At 45.8% G+C, this 21,606-nt stretch overlaps 1 protein-coding gene across 1 annotated transcript in view; it reads left to right on the top strand.

Annotated features, from left to right (window-relative positions):
- The window catches only part of abcb8 (ATP binding cassette subfamily B member 8), a 68,745-nt gene extending 47,469 nt beyond the window's left edge, over positions 1-21,276 (top strand). The window contains exons 9-16 of the mRNA XM_033020205.1: positions 1,200-1,305; positions 3,439-3,472; positions 4,612-4,748; positions 5,836-5,930; positions 12,282-12,415; positions 16,926-17,073; positions 17,686-17,936; positions 20,653-21,276. Coding sequence (XP_032876096.1) covers positions 1,200-1,305; positions 3,439-3,472; positions 4,612-4,748; positions 5,836-5,930; positions 12,282-12,415; positions 16,926-17,073; positions 17,686-17,936; positions 20,653-20,739 — 992 coding nt within the window. The 3' untranslated portion in view covers positions 20,740-21,276. The remainder of the gene's footprint in view (positions 1-1,199; positions 1,306-3,438; positions 3,473-4,611; positions 4,749-5,835; positions 5,931-12,281; positions 12,416-16,925; positions 17,074-17,685; positions 17,937-20,652) is intronic.
- The last annotated feature ends 330 nt before the right edge of the window (positions 21,277-21,606 follow it).

Below are 21,606 nucleotides of genomic sequence, written 5' to 3'. Positions count from 1 at the left end.
CATGCTTGTCTTCATTGGGAAGGGTATTAAGTGTAAAAGTTGGGATATGATGCAGCTGTAAAAGTCGTTAGTGAGACCACACTTGGAGTACTGCGTGCAGTTTTGGTCGCCCAGCTATAGGAAGCATGAGTTATTGGAAGAATTTGGACAGGTTGGGACTTTCTTCCTTTAAACAGAAGCCTGAGGGGAGACCTTATTGAGGTGGACAAGATCATGAAACACATGGATAAAGAGAACACACAGTAATTTCTCAGGTAGAGCGTTCTAGTACAAGGTGATAGGGAAGAGCTTTAAGGGATCTCAGGGGCAACTTTCTCATTCAGAGCGTAGTCCGTGTTGAGAATGAGCTGCCATAGGAAGCTATAAAAATGGATACAGTTATAACTTTTAAAAGACATTTGCACACATGGATTGGAAGGGTTTGGAGGGATAAGGCTTAAGAGTTGATCCTATATTTCACGTTATTGGTGAATAAAATTTAAATAAAAGACAAAACGGCCTTTTTAACCGCCTTTCACCCACAGATACTTCGACTGATGACGTCACAATGAGGTGGGCGGGCACCATGGGTCGGTCGGCACCCGTTTCACACACGCCCGCCCGCGGCCTCGCTTGGGTCCTCGGGTCCACACCTGCCCGCGGCCTCGCTTGGGTCCACGCCTGCTCGCTCGGGTCCACGCCCGCCCGCGGCCTCGCTTGGGTCCTCGGGTCCACGCCCGCCCGCGGCCTCCCTCCCTCCCACAACGCGGTGCTCCCTCCTCACCACCCCTCTCTCCGTCCCTCCCTCCCACACACTTCCCATCGCAAACCAAATATGATTTGAAAGTAATGTGGCCAACTCTCAACACCGTGGTAAAGGAATTCAATCCAACTTACAGACCAGCTTCTAAAGTTATTCAAGGTCATTCTCCAATTTCACATTCCTGACAACAGCTCAGAAACCACAGAGTTTCACATCAATGCACATAGTTCTGAAATTTACCCTGAGCAAGAGAAGGACCAAAATTGCAAAGCCATAAAGTTATCCCCCCCCCCCCCCCCCCTCCCCCCCATACATCCCCTGCCCCCCACACCTCCCCGCGTTGCGTTGGGGGAATGGGTGAGTGCTGGAATATTGCGTTGGGGGAGCAGACCCAACGGGTCTGCACTTGGTCTAGTGTGACAATAAAACACTCCTGATTTGCTGTCGTCTGTTGCAGGTGTAGCTCTGGGGACAATATGTCTCAGTGGATCATTGATGGCAACAGACGAGCTGAGCCCTGGCGACATGATGTCCTTCTTGGTGGCCACACAGACTGTGCAGAGGTCAGATGGTGGGAGGGGGTAGGCGCCGGGCATTGAGTGCTCCCACTTCTAGGCAGAGCAGATGGACTGTGAGCCACCACCTGTAGATAGATGGTGACTTGCGTTGGGAGTTGCCGCTTTACGTCCTGGCACCTGAATCCCCACACTGTCCAAATCTAGACACAAGAGACTGCAGATGCAGGAATCTTGAGCAAACAACAAAGCGTTGGAGGACTTCAGCGGGTCAAGCAGCAATTGTGGAGAGTGGACACATGACATTTCAGGTCACAATCCTACTTCAGACTACGATCCAAATCCACTTCGGCATGGGTCAGGTTTTCCAGATGTAGCATTGACAGTAAGTTATTCTCCCTCTTTGGGCTTAGTTCAAATCTCCAGGTTTGGACTAAGACTATTCAGAGGGTAGAGAATCTATGGAATTCATTGCCACAGACATTTGTGGGAGCCAAGTCGACGGATATTTTTTAAGGCGGAGATTAATAGATTCTTGATTTCTAAGGGTGTCGGGGGTTATGGGGCAAAGGCAGGAGAATGGAATTGTGAGGAAAAGATAGATCAGCCATGATTGTATGGCAGAGTAGATGATGGGCGAATGGCCTAATTCTGCTCCTAGAACTTATGAGCATGGGCAAGTCTCATTTGCCTACGTTTATCCCATAGCCTTCCTAATCATCCGTATCCATATATCTGTCCAAATGTCCTTTAAGATTCGTAGTTGTATTCGCTTCTCTTGCTTCCTCTGGCAGCTCATTCTAGATATGGATTACCCTCTGAGGGAAAAAGTTGCCCCTGAGGTCCCTCTTAAATCTCTCCCTTCTCACCTTAAGCCTTTAGCCTCTAGTTTTAGAATCCTCTATCCTGGGGAAAAAGACTGTGAGTGTTCACTTTAACCATGCCCTTCATGATTTTGTACACCTCAATAAGGTCACCCTTGGCCTCCCATGCTTCAAAGAAAAAGGTCCCAGCCTATCCAACCTCTCCCTATAACTCAAGCTCGAAATCCATTTTTCATCCTGGTGAATGTAGAGGAAGCATACGCTGCACCTCACCCATGCTATCTTTGCCCTGGAAGTGTGACCAAACACCGTAGAGGGAGCTTTACTTTGTGTCTAATGGGCCTGTCCCACTTAGGCGACTTCGTAGGCGAGTGCAGGAGACTCTGCGCTCGCCACATGGTCGCCAATGATGGTCTCTGGTGAGTCTCCTTCATGGTCGTGAGAAGTTCCCGCATTCTGGAGAAAATGGAGAAAATCGATAATCAGGTAGTTGTAACTGCAGTTGTAGTGGAGTCGCCATGTAGTTATGGGTAGTTGAGGAAGTCATAGGTAATTTTAGTTAATCGCCTTTGCTGACCGGTCATTTTCATTGGCTCATTGGGGGAAAAAAACGTAAGCAGGACTTTTCAGAACCAAGGATAACCGACCGGTAATGTTAAATGTCCGCCGAACTTCACAGCCGTGTATCTGGCTTATTAAAAGTTGTCTGGCTTCTTAAAGTTGTCTCCCCACCCTCTCCTTCTCCCCCCCCCCTTCTCCCCCCCTCTCCCCTCCCCTCCCACCTTCTCCCCCCTTTTAAAGGACTTACCGTACATTGTGCTTAGCCGTCTTAATTACAGCGTCATCCTTCTTGTTCATCACGGTGTGTGTCTGTATCACCTTGGCTTTGTACCGTGTGAATTTCAGACAGCGCTCCCCCGCTTGCCCTGGCCCCTGCCTTTGCGATGTGTGTGTGTGTGTTCCACTCTGACAGTCGCTGTTCCAGTTACCGGTTTTTCAGGCGACTGCCGGCAGTCCGCTGAAAAATCGCCGAGGTGGGACAGTCCCCTAACTCGTGCTGTTTCTTCCCTAGGAGTGTGGGACCGGACAGTGTAGAGGGAGCTTCAGCCTGTATCGAACCCATGCTGTCCCTGCCCTGGGATTGTGTGACCGGACAGTAGAAGGAGATTACACTAGCCAATACTATCCCTCACCCTGTTGCAGTGCTGGTGACATTTCCTTTTGAGCTGTAACATTTTCCAGAAGCTAATAGATTGAGTTTAGGGGCTGTGAAGGTTAGGAGATACATGTTGGTGCAGTCGATATTAAAAAAATATCACTCATTCTTAGTTAACCATTCCTTTCTCTGTTGGTGCAGGTCTTTGTCACAAATATCTATCGCCTTTGGACAGGTGAGTGCCTCCAACTGTGACCTCAACTCCATACTATCAAAGCACAACAAAATGACAGTGGCCTCTCCTACATAAAGTGTATGGAAACAGGCCCTTCGGCCCAACTTGTCCATGCCCACCACGATGCTCCACCTACACGCGCCCTACTTGCCCAGATTTAGTTTTAGAGATACAGCGTGGACACAGACCCTTTGGCCCAACTTGTCCATGCTCACCACGATGCCCCATCTACAGGAATCCTACTTACCCATATTTAGTTTCAGATATACAGCGTGGAAACAGGCCCTTCGGCCCAACTTGAACGTGCCCACCAATGTGCCCCATCTACACGACGCCAACTTGCCAAATTTGGCTCAAATCACCCTGGACCTTTCCAATCCTGTACAAATGTATTTTAAATGTTGTTACAGTATAGTACCTGCCTCAACTACCTCCTCTGCTGCTCGTTCCACATACCCACTGCCATCTGTGTCAAAAGATTGTGCCTCAAGTTCCCATTAAATCCTTCCACTTCATCTTAAACCTATTCCTTCTAGTTCTTCAGTCTCTGCATTCACCCCACGCCTTTCCCTCATGATTTTATACACCTCTACAAAATCTATACACCTCTACAAAATCACCCCTCACCCTTCTGCACTCCAAGGAATAAAGTCCTAGTCTGCTCAACCTTTCCCTATAGCTCAGGCCCTCGAGTCCTGGCAGCATCCTTGTAAATCTTCTCTGCACTCTTTCCAGCGTAATGATATATTTTCTGCAGCAGGATGACCAAAACTGAACACAATACTCCAAGTGGAGTCTTATACAATTGTAACGTATGTCCCAACTTCTATACTCAATGCCCTGACCGATGAAGGCCGTGTGCCTAAAGGCTTCTTCTCATCCCCCATCTATGTCCGACATCACTTACACTTCATACGAAACACATTGCCTCAACACTACAACCCTAATACCACACCCATGCCCAATCTGCACCTCCCAAGCCCCCAACTCTCCAAACTGCACTGCCATTCCCATCACTAACACCACCTCTTTCCCACAAACCCCTCCCCCCCTCTCCACATCGCACCTGCCGTTTCAACCCCCCCCACCTTTTTGCAACTATTAATATCCAACAGTGATCCCACTTCTTGTATGTGCAGATGATCCGTGGAATGAGCTCTGGAAGCCGAGTGTTCGAGTTCATGATGTTGGAGCCGACAATCCCAATAAAAGGCGGGCATCAGATCCCATTGGATGCCCTGGTCGGACACGTGCAGTTCCACGATGTTACATTCAGGTCCGTAAGAGCTGAAGGGGTTCATCAGTCAAATCTGTCATCTCATGATATGTTTGGACATTGGACTTCAGTGGCAGTGATTATCACCTGTTGATTGTCCTTGACCATGTAAAAGTTAGGTTTAAACGTTCACACGGTGCCTTCATATATTGTTAATCTATGTACAACACATCTTGATGCAGAGGAATTTTACTCAACAGGGGAATATTCAAAGTTAAGAACTGCACAGTGTCATATGGTCATACAGCACAGAAACAGGTGCTGCAGCCCCTTGTCACTATCCCCATCATAATTTTATACTCCATAAGATCACCCCTCAGCCTCCTCCACTATAACGAATAAAATCCCAGCCTGCCCAACCTTTCCTTATAGCCCTGAATCCTGATGAAAAAATCAAATCTTCTCTGTACGCTTTCCAGCTTAATGGCAACTGCAGCAGGGTGACGAAGGCTGAACATAAAAGTCCAAATGCGGCCTCACCAACATCTTGTCGACTGTAACATAATGTATCAACTTTTATACTCAGTACCTTCAGTACTCTGAGGTCCCTCTGTTCTACAAGACTCCATTCACTGTGAATGCCCTACCATCATTAGACTTCAATAAATGCAACTCCTTCTACTTATCTACATTAAACTCCATTTGTCTTTCCTCAGCCCACTTGGCCCACCGATCAAGATCCTGCTGTAATTTTTGATACCGATCTTCACTGTCTGTAATACTAACTAACTTGGTGTTATCTGCCAACTTACTAATTATGCATTGCACATTCACATAAATATCATTCAGGGAAGTGGTCCCATAGTCTATGCTTAATCTCACTGATGCAGAGTGGGATGATCAGATAAACTTTGGATAATTCACCAGTGGGAATACTGTGCTGTTGTGGGAACAGTCCCTGTTGCCCTGTGAAGATGGATAAGACTTCAGTGTAGCTTCATGAGATTCAGATTCCTGAAATGGCGGGCACTCAAACCATTGTCTCTGCAGTTCTGCTGCAAAGCTTGCCAGCAGCACCCCTGAGCCGTAAGTAACATTGATGAGACTCTATTGTAAATCAAGTAAAAGTTAATCTTTCTCCCCTCAGCTATCCCACCAGACCCGGCCAGGTGGTTCTGCGCTCACTCAATCTCACCCTGCCGGCTTCCAAGGTGGTTGCCATCGTTGGACAATCGGGGACAGGTGAGTCCTACAGCGGAAACAAGCCCTTCAGCCAACCCGTCCATGCCCCATCTCAACATCTCATTTGCCTGCATTTGACCCATATTCTCCAAAAGCGTTCCTATCCATGTACCTGTCTAAATGTGAAGCATTGCATGCAGTTCTGGTCACTTAAATACAGGAAGGATTTGGAAAGGGTGCAGAGGAGGTTTATCACAATTGATGCCTGGATTAGGGGGTATTATCTACAGGGACCGGTTGTTTTCCCTGGAACTCCAGAGGTTGAGTATATACAATTATGAGAGGTCTAGATAGGGTAGACAGTCAGAATTGTTTTCCAAGGATGGAAACATCACATACGAGTGGGCATAGGTTTAAGGTGAGAGGGACAAAGTTTAAAGGAGATGTGTGGAACAAGTTTTTTTACACAGAAGGTGGTGGATGCCTGGCAGTAGGGTAAGATGGTGGTGGAGGCAGATACAATAGTGGCCGTTATGAGACTTTTGGAAAGGCACATGGATATGTAGGGAATCGGGTAAATGGATTTTGCACTGGCTTAAAGAATTGATCTTGACAGTATATTCAGCACAAACATTGGGCCTGTTCCTGTGCTGTACTGTTCTATATCCTGTTAGATGTCTTGTGTTTCAATGAGATCACTCTGCACTCTTCTAAACTCCAGCCAATATTGGCCAGCCGATGCAACTTTTTAAATTCATCGACCCCTTCATGCCAGGTTTAAACCCAGTGAACCTTATTGTCTGAAGAAGGGTTTCGGCCCGAAACGTTGCCTATTTCCTTCGCTCCATAGATGCTGCCTCGCCCACTGAGTTTCTCCAGCATTTTTGTCAACCTTATTGTATTGGTTTATTGTAGACATATGTGCTGAGATACATTGAGAAGCTGTATGCTATCCAGTCACATCATACCATACTAGAGCACAATCAAGCCATGCAGAAGTACATCGGGTAGTGCACAGAGAAAAATATCACAGCGCAGAATATGGTGTTACAGCGTTATGGTGTTAGAGTTACAGAGAAAGTACAGTTAATAAAAAGAATGCAAGATCCGCAATGAGGTAGGTTGGAAGATCGGAACTACACCCTAACTTATGGGAGGCCGCTCAATAGTCTGAAAACAGTGGGGAAGAAGCTGTTCCTGAATCCGGTGGTACATGCTTTCAAGCTTTGTATCTTCTCCCTTCTTTTAGCACTGTTTCATCCACAAAGAATTCTTGCAAATGCCTCAAACATGACATCTGTGGAGATACAATGGAGTCCAGGTGCTGGCAGAACTCGGGTCAGGCAGCATCTGTGGAAGGAAATGGATAGATGATGCTTTGAGTCGGGTCCCTTCATCAGACTGACACTTCTGGAGCTGTTAATTGACACTGATAATGCGGGACAGTGCAGGCTAGTTTATGGCTCCGAGATGATGTTGAGGCCAGTGCAGGGTGGTTCCATGTGGGATAATCTGAGAATGTTAGACAACGGCTTCAGTTTGCGTGTCTGGTCGTGTGACATCCCCTACCGTGTGGGCAGATCAGGAAAGGTGAAGAGTCATGTAAAAATATCTAAAGTTAAGAATGTTTAATTGTCATATGTCCTGAAAAAGAACAATGACATTCTTACTTGCAGCAGCACAACAGATATGTAAAAATAGTACTCTGTAAAACCCGTAATATACACCAACAAAAAAAGTTCAGTTTATATATTTTGTAGGAGGGAATTTTGTACTACACCTGTACCCTGTATCTGGCTTCTCTCAAATAGGCACAGACCCAAAATAAAACAGCTCGTAGATCAGTGATGAGTCATTCGAACAGGCCGGTTTATTGAGGCCTTAACAGTGCGCATTGAGAAACATAGAAGGTTCACAGTACCTAGAGCATTTTTTATTCTCATGACACAATGGTTACTTGTGGATTTGAAATAAGTCATCGTTGATCAATGTCTCTGTAACCTTTTATCTTTAACCTTATGTTTCCTGTTATTTAGTATAGAAACATAGAAACATAGAAAATAGGTGCAGGAGTAGGCCATTCGGCCCTTTGAGCCTGCACCGCCATTCAATATGATCATGGCTGATCATCCAACTCAGTATCCTGTACCTGCCTTCTCTCCATACCCCCTGATCCCTTTAGCCACAAGGGCCACATCTAACTCCCTCTTAAATATAGCCAATGAACTGGCCTCAACTACCTTCTGTGGCAGAGAATTCCAGAGATTCACCACTCTCTGTGTGAAAAATGTTTTCCTCATCTCGGTCCTAAAAGATTTCCCCCTTATCCTTAAACTGTGACCCCTTGTTCTGGACTTCCCCAACATCGGGAACAATCTTCCTGCATCTAGCCTGTCCAACCCCTTAAGAATTTTGTAAGTTTCTATAAGATCCCCCCTCAATCTTCTAAATTCTAGCGAGTACAAGCCGAGTCTATCCAGTCTTTCTTCATATGAAAGTCCTGACATCCCAGGAATCAGTCTGGTGAACCTTCTCTGAACTCCCTCTATGGCAAGAATGTCTTTCCTCAGATTAGGAGACCAAAACTGTACGCAATACCCCAGGTGTGATCTCACCAAGACCCTGTACAACTGCAGTAGAACCTCCCTGCTCCTATACTCAAATCCTTTTGCTATGAATGCTAACATACCATTCGCTTTCTTCACTGCCTGCTGCACCTGCATGCCTACTTTCAATGACTGGTGTACCATGACACCCAGGTCTCGTTGCATCTCCCCCTTTCCTAATCGGCCACCATTCAGATAATAGTCTACTTTCCTGTTTTTGCCACCAAAGTGGATAACCTCACATTTATCCACATTATACTGCATCTGCCATGCATTTGCCCACTCACCCAGCCTATCCAAGTCACCTTGCAGCCTCCTAGCATCCTCCTCACAGCTAACACTGCCCCCCAGCTTCGTGTCATCCGCAAACTTGGAGATGTTGCATTCAATTCCCTTGTCCAAATCATTAATATATATTGTAAATAGCTGGGGTCCCAGCATTGAGCCTTGCGGTACCCCACTAGTCACTGCCTGCCATTGTGAAAAGGACCCGTTTACTCCTACTCTTTGCTTCCTGTCTGCCAGCCAGTTCTCTATCCACATCAATACTGAACCCACAATACCGTGTGCTTTAAGTTTGTATACTAATCTCTTATGTGGGACCTTGTCGAAAGCCTTCTGAAAGTCCAGATATAACACTGGTTCTCCCTTATCCACTCTACTAGTTACATCCTCGAAAAATCCTATAAGATTCGTCAGACATGATTTACCTTTCATAAATCCATGCTGACTTTGTCCAATGATTTCACCACTTTCCAAATGTGCTGCTATCCCATCTTTAGTAACTGATTCTAGCAGTTTCCCCACTACCGATGTTAGACTAACTGGTCTGTAATTCCCTGTTTTCTCTCTCCCTCCCTTTTTAAAAAGTGGGGTTACATTAGCTACCCTCCAATTCTCAGGAACTACTCCGGAATCTAAAGAGTTTTGAAAAATTATCACTAATGCATCCACTATTTCTGGGGCTACTTCCTTAAGTACTCTGGGATGCAGCCTATCTGGCCCTGGGGATTTATCGGCCTTTAATCCATTCAATTTACCTAACACCACTTCCCGGCTAACCTGGATTTCACTCAGTTCCTCCATCTCATTTGACCCCCGGTCCCCTGCTATTTCCGGCAGATTATTTATGTCTTCCTTAGTGAAGACAGAACCAAAGTAGTTATTCAATTGGTCTGCCATGTCCTTGTTCTCCATGATCAATTCACCTGTTTCTGACTGCAAGGGACCTACATTTGTTTTAACTAATCGTTTTCTCTTCACATATCTATAAAAACCTTTGCAGTCAGTTTTTATGTTCCCTGCCAGTTTTCTTTCATAATCTATTTTCCCTTTCCTAATTAAGCCCTTTGTCCTCCTCTGCTGGACTCTGAATTTCTCCCAGTTCTCTGGTAGGCTGCTTTTTCTGGCTAATTTGTATGCTTCATCTTTTGTTTTGATACTGTCCCTGATTTCCCTTGTTATCCACGGATGCACTACCTTCCTGATTGATTATTTTGCCAAACTGGGATGAACAATTGTTGTAGCTCATCCATGCAGTCTTCAAATGCCTTCCATTGCATATCCACCGTCAACCCTTTAAGAATCAATTGCCAGTCTATCTTGGCCAATTCACGTCTCATACCCTCAAAGTTACCTTTCTTTAAGTTCAGGACCCTTGTTTCTGAATTAACAATGTCACTCTCCATCCTAATGAAGAACTCAACCATATTATGGTCACTCTTGCCCAAGGGGCCATGCACAACAAAACTGCTAACTAACCCTTCCTCATTACTCAATACCCAGTCTAGAATAGCCTGCTCTCTCGTTGGTTCCTCTACATGTTGGTTTAGAAAACTATCCCGCATACATTCCAAGAAATCTTCTTCCTCAGCACCCTTGCCAATTTGATTCACCTAATCTATATGTAGATTGAAGTCACCCATTATAACTGTTTTACCTTTGTTGCACGCATTTCTAATTTCCTGTTTGATGCCATCCCCAACTCCACTGTTAGGTGGCCTGTACACAATTCCCACTAGCGTTTTCTGCCCCTTAGTGTTTCGCAGCTCTACCCATATCGATTCCACATCCTCCAAGCTAATGTCCTTCCTTTCTATTGCCTTAATCTCCTCTCTAACCAGCAACGCTACCCCACCTCCTTTTCCTTTCTTTCTATCCCTCCTGAATATTGAATATCCCTGGATGTTCAGCTCCCAGCCTTGGTCACCCTGGAGCCATGTCTCTGTGATCCCAACTATATCATATTAATTAATAACTATCTGCACATTCAACTCATCCACCTTATTACGAATGTTCCTTGCATTGAGACACAAAGCCTTCAGGCTTGTTTTTACAACACTCTTACCCCTTATACAATTATGTTGAAAAGTGGCCCACTCTCACCATTTGTACTATAAATGTCAGTATCCCTGTATGGAGAATTGATGGGGTCAGTTTATTTAAAAAGCTGTCTGGTAACTTCAGGGAGAATGCTAAACACAGTGACAAAGAGCAGCTGTAGTCTCAGATTGCAACGGATAAGAAGGAAGACAGAACTGCAAACAGCTACCTCTCCTCCCCCCCCCCCCCCCCCCCCCATCCAATCGATAAGGAAGCCTGCTTTTCAGTAGTGTCTTAGCTTTCGCTACTTTAATCAAGCTGTGCTGTGAAGGCTAAATACATTGACACATCTATTTATCACCTTTCTAACATTTTTCCCATTATGCTCTCCCAGTCTGAGCTTGAGGGTGACACACACACGCACGCACGCACGCACGCACGCGCGCACACACACACACACACACACACACACACACACACACACACACACACACACACACACACACACACACACACACACACACACACACACACACACACACACACACACACACACACACACACACACACACTCCCCCGTCATCCTAAACTGCAGTGAACACAGGAGCAGTGCTGCCGGATGCGCATGACATGTCAACTCAGACATTCCTGGCATTATTCTCGCAAACCTCCTCTCGATCCTCTACAATGCCAGCGCATCCTTCCCCTCATAATGGGGCCCAACACTCCTCACAATACTGGCAATGCGACCTGACCAGCGCCTTATAGAGCCTCAGCATTACATCCCTGATTTTATCTTCTAGTCTTTCAAAATAAATGCTGGCATTCTATCTGCGTTCCTTACTACTCATTCGACTTGCAGATTCACTTTTTGGGAATCCTGTACCAGCACTCCCACCTCCGATTTCTGAATTCTCTCCCCATTTAGAAAATAGTTTATATAATATATTTATATATAACAAATAAATTATCAAATAGTGCAAAGACTAATATAATGCCCCCCAAGTCTATCTATTTCAGAGCTTATTTAGAGGTTGTAGTGTTTAATGACCTGATTGTTGTAGGGAAGAAGCAGCTCCTGAACCTGGACGTTACAGTTTTCAGGCACCTACACCTTCCTTCCGATGCAGGAGTGAAATGAGAGTGTGGCCAGAGTGGTGGGGGTCTCTGATGATGCTGGCTGCCTTTTTGAGGCAGTGACTCATAGATTCCTTTGATGGAGGGGAGAGCAGTACCCATGATGAACCAGGCAATGTTCACCACTCAATGGCAAACATGGTAAAGCACGTCTTGCTAGCAGGCTGTTGTTGTTGTTGTGACCCTGTATTACTGTTTACCCAGCAGATATCCTTTCCTGACCTCTGCTGGAGTTAGAAACAATTGCAGCTGTCTTTGGAATGTTAATACAACGGGGTTTTTTGGAAGAAAGTTATGAGATCTGCTGCTGAATTGATTTCTAATGTATGGTTGAAATGATTTGAAGGGAAGTCAACAGTCACATCTCTGCTGGAGAGATTCTACGAGCCGTCCAGTGGCATTATCACCTTGGATGGCCATGATCTCAGGAGCCTGGATCCACATTGGCTGCGCAGTCAAGTCATTGGATACATTAGCCAGGTCAGTACTCTTTCTCCTCCCCACTATTTTTCCCCTCCCCTCCCCTTCCTTCTTCTCCCTAGGCCCTTCCCTATTCTCTTTCTCTTTCCTCATCCTGTTCTTCCTTCTCCAGTCTCCTTGCCCTCTTGCCTGACATCCCCTCTTGTCTAACCTTCCCTGTCCAGGGAAGGCCTATTGCTCGAGTTCTCCTAGAGTCATACAGAACTGATGAAAGCAGGGTCTCAACCCGAAACATCACCTATTCCTTCTCTCCAGAGATGCTGCCTGTCCCTCTGAGTTACTCCAGCATTTTGTGTCTACCTGCGATGCAAGTCCTTTGGCAAGTCATTTTAAAGACCTCTATCAAGTCCCCCCTTAACCTTCTGCGCTCCAAAGAATAAAGTAATCTTAGTATCATCTGCATACTTACTAATCCAATTTACCACACCATCATCCAGATCATTGATGTACATGACAAACAACAGTGGACCCAACACAGATCCCTGAGGCCCCCCACTAGTCACTGGCCTCCATCCTGACAAACAGCCATCCACCATTGCTCTCTGGCGTCTCCCATTCAGCCACTGTTGAATCCATCTTGCTATTCCTGCATTTATACCCAACAATTGAACCTTCTTAACCAACCTTCCATGAGGAACCTTGTCAAAGGCCTTACTGAAGTCCATATATACAACATCCACTGCTTTACCCTCATCAATTTCCCGAGTAACCTCTTCAAAAAATTCAAGAAGATTAGTCAAACATGACCTTCCAGGCACAAATCCATGTTGACTGTTCCTAATCAGACCCTGTTTATCCAGATGCTTATATATATTATCTCTAAGTATCCTTTCCATTAATTTGCCCACCACTGACGTCAAACTAACAGGTCTATAATTGCTAGGTTTATTCTTAGAACCCTTTTTAAACTCTAGATGAGCTGGGATTGCTTATTCTACTCCTATTCCTTATAAGAAATGTTGTTGTCTTGACACCAGGACATGAGGTTCTCATATGTTCATAATAGGTTCATAAGAGATCTGACAACAAGTTCTTGTTGCATGCTATCCAGTCAGTGGAAAGTCTATACATCGAGCCGTCCACAGTATGCTGGATGAATCCGATTCACCTCTGCCCCTTTGTGGACATTGGATTTATTGCCAAACCTTGGTGGAGGGCACCGAACAATTTGGCTTAGTTTAGAGATGGGAATAAGGACTTCAGCCCATTGAGTCCACGCCGACCATCCATCACCTGTTCACACTACTTAAATGTGTAAGAAAGAACTGCACATGCTGGTAAAATCGAAGGTAGACACAAAATGCTGGAGTAACTCAGCGGGTGAGGCAGCATCTCTGGAGAGAAGGAATGAGCGACGTTTCGGGTCGAGACCCTTATAACGGGCAACATCTTTCGGCTCAACTTGCCCACACCGACCAACAGGTCCCATCTACACCAGTCCCACCTGCCTGCTTATGGCCCATATCCCTCTAAACCTGCCCTAAACGTCACCCATTACTTCTCTTCAGAGATGCTGCCTGACCCGCCGAGCCACTCAAGCATTTTGTCTCTATCTAATGTACTTTACCTAACGGATTTATCTGGCTTGCTAAGGAACTGTTTCAGGACTGATTAGGGTTCTTATTTTGAATTTACATAAGTATTCAGACTTTGCTATGACGCTCAAAATTGAGCTTAGGTTCATCCTGTTTCCATAGATTACCCTTGAGATGTTTCTACAACTTGATTGGAGTCCACCAGTGGTAGATTAAATTGATTGGGCATGCTTTGGAAAGGCACACACCTGTCTATATAAGATCCCACAGTTGACAGTGCATGTCAGCGCAAAAACCAAGCAATGAAGATGAAGGAATTTTCCGTAGACCTCCGAGACAGGATTGTGTCGAGTCGCAGATCTGGGGAAGGGTATAAAACAATTTCTGCAGCATTGCAGGTCCCAAAGAGCACAGTGGCCTATGTCATTCTTAAATGGAAGAACTTTGGAACCACTAGGACTCTTCATAGAGCTTGCCGCCCGGTCAAACTGAGCAATTGGGGGAGAAGGGCCTTGGTCAGGGAAGTGACCAAGAACCCAATGGTCACTCTGACAGAGCTCCAGAGTTCCTCTGTGGAGATGGGAGAACCTTCCAGAAGAACAACTATATCTGCAGCACTCCACCAATCAGGCCTTTATGGTAGACAAAAATGCTGGAGAAACTCAGCGGGTGAGGCAGCATCTATGGAGCGAAGGAATAGGTGACGTTTCGGATCGAGACCCTTCTTCAGACTGAAACTGACCTACCCGCATTTCTCTCCTCAACTACCCAATTCTTAATTCCTTCCTCGAGTTCTGGCTGCAAGCTACGTTTAAATCTCATCACAGGCTTCAACGGGTCCTCTTGCTTCCTCCAATAACGTATAATTTTCTCAGTTGGCGGTGGTCCAAAATGTCTCTCAGCAGCCCTGTTGCCATGCATGTTCTTTGGCAAATCCAATAACTTGCAACTTGTGGCCAATGGTGTAAGAAAGCCTTTTTTTGTCAAACGCCATAATATGGGCAGTGCTAAACAATTTACAGTGTTAAACAATGTACTGTGTTAAACAATTTACGGAGTTAAACAACTTACGGTAAGCAGAATTTACACGGCTCCTACCTAGACCAGGTGTTGAAGTGTTTGACACGGCAAAAATCCCCCCGCGAATGCAGGTCGCTTCTGATTGGATTGCCGTTTTGTACTGAAACGCTTCCTATAGGCCAGGGGTGTCAAACTCGCGGACCGCGGGCTGCATCTGATCCGCAAAGGAGTCCGATCTGGCCCGCGGGATGATTTCCCTGATGCCAGAGCGGGCATGAAGTCGCATTTTGCCTGTGACCTAAAATGAGTTTGACACACCTGCTTCCACCTCCAAGACGCAGGTAATTTTTCGGGTCTTATTTTAGGGTAAAAAATAACGTCTTCATTGCCGGGAAATACGGTATGTAAATGTGATATTTCAGTTATTTCTTTTTAATTACTTTGCAAAAATTTCAAACACCTGTTTTCACTTTTTTTATTATGGGGTATTGTGTGTGGATTGATGATTAAAAAAAATGGATTTAATCCATTTTTGAATAAAGCTGTAACTTAACAAAATGTGGGAAAAGTGAAGGGGTCTGAATACTTTCTGAATGACCTGTGATGCCCCACCTTCAAGGAACGATGTACCTGCACTCCTAGATCCCTCTGCTCTACAACACTCTCTTTAGCCCTACCATTTACTATGTAGGTCCTGTCCATGTTAGACTTTCCAAAATGTAACACCTGACATTTCTCTGTATTAAATTCCACCAATCATTCCTCAGCCAACCTGCCCAACTGATCAAGATACTGCTGCAATTTTTGACATCCATCTTTACTATCTGTAAAACCACCCACTTTTGTTTCTGCAATCTTGCTAATCTTGCAAAGTACATTCTCATCCAAATCATTGATATAGATGACAAACAGCAATGGGCCCAACACCGAACCCTGAGGCACACCTCTAGTCACAGGCCTCCAGTCCGAGAAGCAACATTCCAACACCCTCTGCTTCCATCCATGAAGCCAATGTTCCATCCATTCAGCTATCTCTCCTTGGATCCCATGTGATCTAACCTTCCAGAGCAGCCTACCATGTGGAACCTTGTCAAATACTTTGCCGAAGTCCATATATACAACATTTACAGCTCTGCCTTCATCAACCTTTTTGGTCACATCTTCAAAAAACTCAATCAAATTCGTGAGACAAGACCTACCATGTACAAAGCCATGATGACTACCTAATCAGCCTTCGTCTATCTAAATGCACGAATATCCCATCCTTCGGAATACTCTAATAACATTCCAACTACAGGTGTTAAGCTCACTGATCTTATCACCTCTCTTTCCCGCAACCCTTCTTAAAAGAGGCACACAATTTGCCACCGGCCAGTCTCCCGGCATGCCTGTATTTATTGATGACATAGATTTCAGCCAGTGTTTCTGCAATTTCCTCTAGCGTACCTTGGACATATCAGATCAGGATCTGGAGATGTATCTACCTTCAGATGCACAGGACCTTCAGCACTTCTTCGACTGTAATACTGACTGCTCTCAAAACACTTCCATTGACTGCCCCAAGTTCCTCAATCCACGGTAAAAACAGAGGAGAAATACTAATTGAGGACCTTGTCCATCTAATGTGGCTCCACACAGAGTTGATCACTTTGCTTCCTGGGGGTCCCACTCCCTAGTTACCCTTTTCCTCTTTATGTATTTATAAAATCTCTTGGGATTATCCTTAATGTTATCTGCTGCCGTTCCAGGAATTAACATTACATCCCTTCGTACCCAATGTCCGGGTACTGCCATTTTCTGTATATATCCAACCCTTGCTGAATCTTCAGCAAATCATTTTGCATTTGTCCGGTTTTCCCTTGGGCTAATGTTCTATCTGCCACCTGTATGAATTGCCGGAGTCCTGACTGAGTGGTTGAGGCAAGTACTATAACAGCCACTTGTATGAATTGCAGGAGCCAGTGCTGTTCAGCGGCACCATCAAGGAAAACATTCGATTGGCAAAGCTTGATGCCTCTGATGAGGAAGTGTACACTGCAGCTCAACAGGCAAATGCAGACAGCTTCATCCACAGCTTCCCTGACGGATACATGACCCTTGTGGGTATGTGTGACTGGACATTTACACTGCATGCAGGAGACATACATGCAGATTACATGGGGGGGGGGGGGGGGGGGGGGGGGGGACCACACACACACACACACACACACACACACACACACACACACACACACACACACACACACACACACACACACACACACACACACACACACACACACACACACACACACATGGATAACCAGACACTCGATGACACCACAAATAATCTGGCCCACATGGGAACACATCAAAGGAAATCAAACACTGGAATGCAGCACGGATAATCAGACACATAAACACTGATCGGAAAATCACACACAGGAACACACCACAAATATTCAGATGTGGGAACACAGCACAGATAATCGTACACACGAGAACACATCAAAGGAAATAAAGCATGGGTAATCAGACAATGGAATAGAGCATGGGCAATCAGACACGGGACCACACCACAGATAATCAGACAGACACGGGAACACATCAAAGGAAATTAAACATGGGAATACAGCATGGGTAATCGGAAAGAAGGAGCATCTTTGAGGAGGGACAGAATCTTCATGTGCCGCAAGGTTGGTTACTGTGTCGTTAACAGCCTGTGTTTACTGTTAGGGGAGCGGGGAGTGACTCTCTCCGGGGGCCAGAAGCAAAGGATCGCCATTGCCCGAGCCCTGATTAAAAACCCCACCATCCTGGTCCTGGACGAAGCCACGAGCGCGCTGGATGCAGAGTCGGAGCGAGTGGTACAGGAGGCACTGGACAACATACAGAAGGGTCGCACGGTGCTGGTCATTGCCCACAGGCTGAGCACCATCAAAGGGGCTGACATCATCTATGTCCTGGCCAATGGCCACATCAAGGAGGTCAGTTCCTCCCCACCCCAAGCTACTGACTAGCACAGCAAAGGCAATGTCACACCCTGCTGTTACCTTGGGGCACCATTAAAGGTGAACACATCACCAGGGGAACTCACCAGGATCAAGTCCGCTAGTCCCCTGAAAGTGGTATCACAGGCAGATATGGTGAAGAAGTAGGCCTTTGACCCATTGGCATTCACCTGTCTATAGAAGTTAGGACATTATGATACATTTGTACAAGACTTTGGTGTGGCAGCACTTGGAGTATTATAGACACAGCTGTTGACAGCTTGAAGAAGGGTCGCGACCTGAACCGTTACTTATCCATGTCATCCAGACGTGCCTAACCTGAGTTATAATGTAATAGAATAGTACAGCACGGAAACAGGCCCTTCAGCCCAACATGCCCATGTTGACCAAGATGCCCCATCCAGACTAGTCCTACCTCCCCGTATTTGACCCATATCCCTTAATCATCTTCTTGCCCAAATGTGGTTTACATGTTGTTATTGTTCCTGCCTCAACTATCTCCTCCAGCAGCTCGATCCATAACCCTTTGTGTGAAAAAAATACATGTTGGGTTCCTATTAAATCTTTACCCTCTCACCTTAAACCTATGTCCTCTAGCTCTTAATTACCCTATCCTGAGTAAAAGACACCATGCATTTACTCTATCTATTCCCTTCATGATCTTATCACCTCTCGTCCTGCTGCACTCTAAGGAATAAAGTCCTTACTTGTCCAACCTCTCCCTGTAGATCAGACCCTCATCCTGGCAACATCCGCGTAAATCTTCTCTGCGCTCTTTCCAGCTTAATGGCATTTTTCCCATTGCAGTGACTAAAACTGAACACATTGCTCCGAATGTGACCTCACTAACATCTTGTGCAACTAGTTATACCATAACATTCCAACTTTTGTACACAATACTCTGACTGATGAAGGTTAATGTACCAAAAGCCTTCTTGATCACCCTATCTGTCTGCAATGCCACTCTCTGGGAACTATGTACCTGCACTCCTAGATCCCTCTGCGCTACAACATTCCCCCAGTGCCCTGCCATTCACTGTGAACGCCCTGCCCTGATCTGACTTCCCAAAACGCAAGCCCAGTTAATTCTGTGAGTTGCAGAAACAAGGAACTACGGAAACTGGTTTACAAAAAAAGAAACACAGTGATGGCTGTATGCAATGCGCTCCAGGGGAAGTGGAAAAAGAAGATATGATGGTAATATTTAAGAGTCATTTAGATAGCCACACAATCAGGAAGGGAATGATGAGAAATGAACTCTGTGCAGGCAGCTAGAATTAGTTTAGATTCACACCATGATTAGCACAGGCACTGGGTTGAAGGGTCGGTTCCATGTACCCAAACAAAATGAATCATCCATTGTAAAAGGTGTGCCTCCACATCATGTGCTCAACATGCTGAGTAAAATGTTGTTTTGCCTGCCTTACATACACAAATGGACACAAAGTACCGGAGTAACTCAGTGGTCAAACGGCATCGCTGGAGAACACGGGGAGACAATGTTCCTTCAGAAGCGTCCCAACCCGAAGCGTCCCCAATCCCTGTTCTCCAGAGATACCAGCCAACCTGCTGGGCTACTCCATGTTACCCTAATTCTCCTCCCTCAACTCTGTCCAGGGACCCCAACAGCCATTTCCGGTTGGGCTGAGATTCACTTGCACCTTCAACCTCATCTACTTTGTCCGTTGTTCAAGATGTGGACTCTTACAGTATATGTCGGAGATACCAAACGTAGACTGGGCGATCATTTCGCTGAACACCTTCGCTCACTCCGCCTGGGCCTAACTGATCTCCCAGTTGCCAAACACTTTAATTCCCCTTCCTATTGCCACAGTGACCTTCTGTCCTGGGCCTCCTCTGGCCAAAACACAAATTGGAGGATTTGTAACTTCAAGTAACTCCTGCATCCCCTCTTTCTCTCCATCTTACCCCCACCATAGTCCATGTTGTCCTCGTGTTTCATTGCCTGTAACTAATTTTCACCTAACCCAGTCTACAGTGGCCTGTTTCCTTTATCATTGTTAGTTTTGTGCATATCTTTCATTCATTTGTTCTACATCTCTCTATAGCACTATCTATATCTCTTGTTTCCCTTTCCCATGACTCTCAATCTGAAGAAAGGTCTCGACCCGAAACGTCACCTATTCCTTTTCTCCAGAGATGCCGTCTGACCCGCTGAAATACTCCAGATTTTTGTGTCTATCTTCGGTTTAAACCAGTATCTACAGTTCCTTCCTACATGGGGTACTCCAGCACTTTATTTCTATTTCTTTGAGTTGCTCGAGACTGCTGGCAATCAGCAGATTTGATTATTGAAAGGTACTACATGGAAACAGGTCGTTCGCCAACTGAATCCACGCCAAACAGTGATCACCCGTTCACACTAGTTCTATGTTGTCACACTTTCTTGTCCACCCCTTACACGCTAGGGGCAATTTACTGAAACCAATTAACCTACAAACCCGCCCATCTTTGAACGTGGGAGGTAACCGGAGCACCCGGTGGAAACCCTCACAGTCACAGAGAGAACATGCAAACTCCACACAGACAGCACATGAGGTCAGGATCGAACCCGGGTCTCTGGCGCTGTGAGGTAGCAGCTCGAGCAGCTGCACCACTGCACCAGGCCTTGCAGCAATATGGAATGGGAGTGCATGCGTGGACTTTACTTGGTTGTGTCTTGTTGCCACAGGTGGGGACACATGCTGAGCTGTTGCAGAAAGGAGGGCTCTATACAGAACTGGTCCGGAGACAGACCTGTGAAGAAACCGGTGCCTGAGGGAGAGGCAGGCAGACCAAGGACTATGGACTCCAGGCATTTATTCCCACTGGACGATTCATTCAGAGATGAGATGTAAGGAAGCTATGCTGCAATGACACGCCCTCCCCCACTGGTCGGTCTGACAACACAATATCCACACAGATTCCAGCAGGGTGCGTCGGATGTGCCAGGTTCCCTCACACTGTCATCCATTGACATGGAAACTGTACACACTAAGTTCCATGGCTCACAAGCCCGGCCTTTGCCTGCTCAGCATCTGGTGAGCTGTGGAACTACTGGGTAGAGTGTGTCACTGTATAAGCACAGGTAAGTGCAGGTCTGCCAGTGTATAACACTTGGATACAGTAGCGGGCGGGGGGGGGGGGGGGGAGGAAATAGCCCCCTGAAGCTGTTAATATTATTTTTCATGGATGAGTTGTGGATTTATATGGCCTGTTTTATGTTTAACTTTCTTCATAAATTGAACTTACATCAAGTGAGCTCTGATTGCATTTCCCTGCCTGCACGAGAGTGCAATTAAAATAGATGCACTCCGTACTCGGCCACTCACCTCATTTGCACTGGCAGACAACTCGGTCATAGTCATACAGCAGGGAAACGGGCCCTTCGGCCCAACTTGCCCATGCTGATCAAGTGTCATGAGTGTTTTAGCGTCATATGTTCCGAAATGGAACAATGAAATTCTTACTTGCAACAGCACAACACAGTACTCAGCAGACACCATAATAAACAACAAAAAGAAGTTTAATATATATAAGCAACATAGTGCAAAGACAAAAACAATGCCTGCCAAATGCCTCCTGCAATCAAGGCAGTTTGTAGTTCGTAGTATTCAATGGTCTAGTAGTTGTTGGGAATAAGGTG

The sequence above is a fragment of the Amblyraja radiata genome, chromosome 4 (genome assembly GCF_010909765.2).
Source record: "Amblyraja radiata isolate CabotCenter1 chromosome 4, sAmbRad1.1.pri, whole genome shotgun sequence".
Classification (NCBI taxonomy): Eukaryota; Metazoa; Chordata; class Chondrichthyes; order Rajiformes; family Rajidae; genus Amblyraja; species Amblyraja radiata.
The sequence above is the reverse complement of the archived record's forward strand: the minus strand, read 5'-3'. Positions and strand labels throughout refer to the sequence as shown.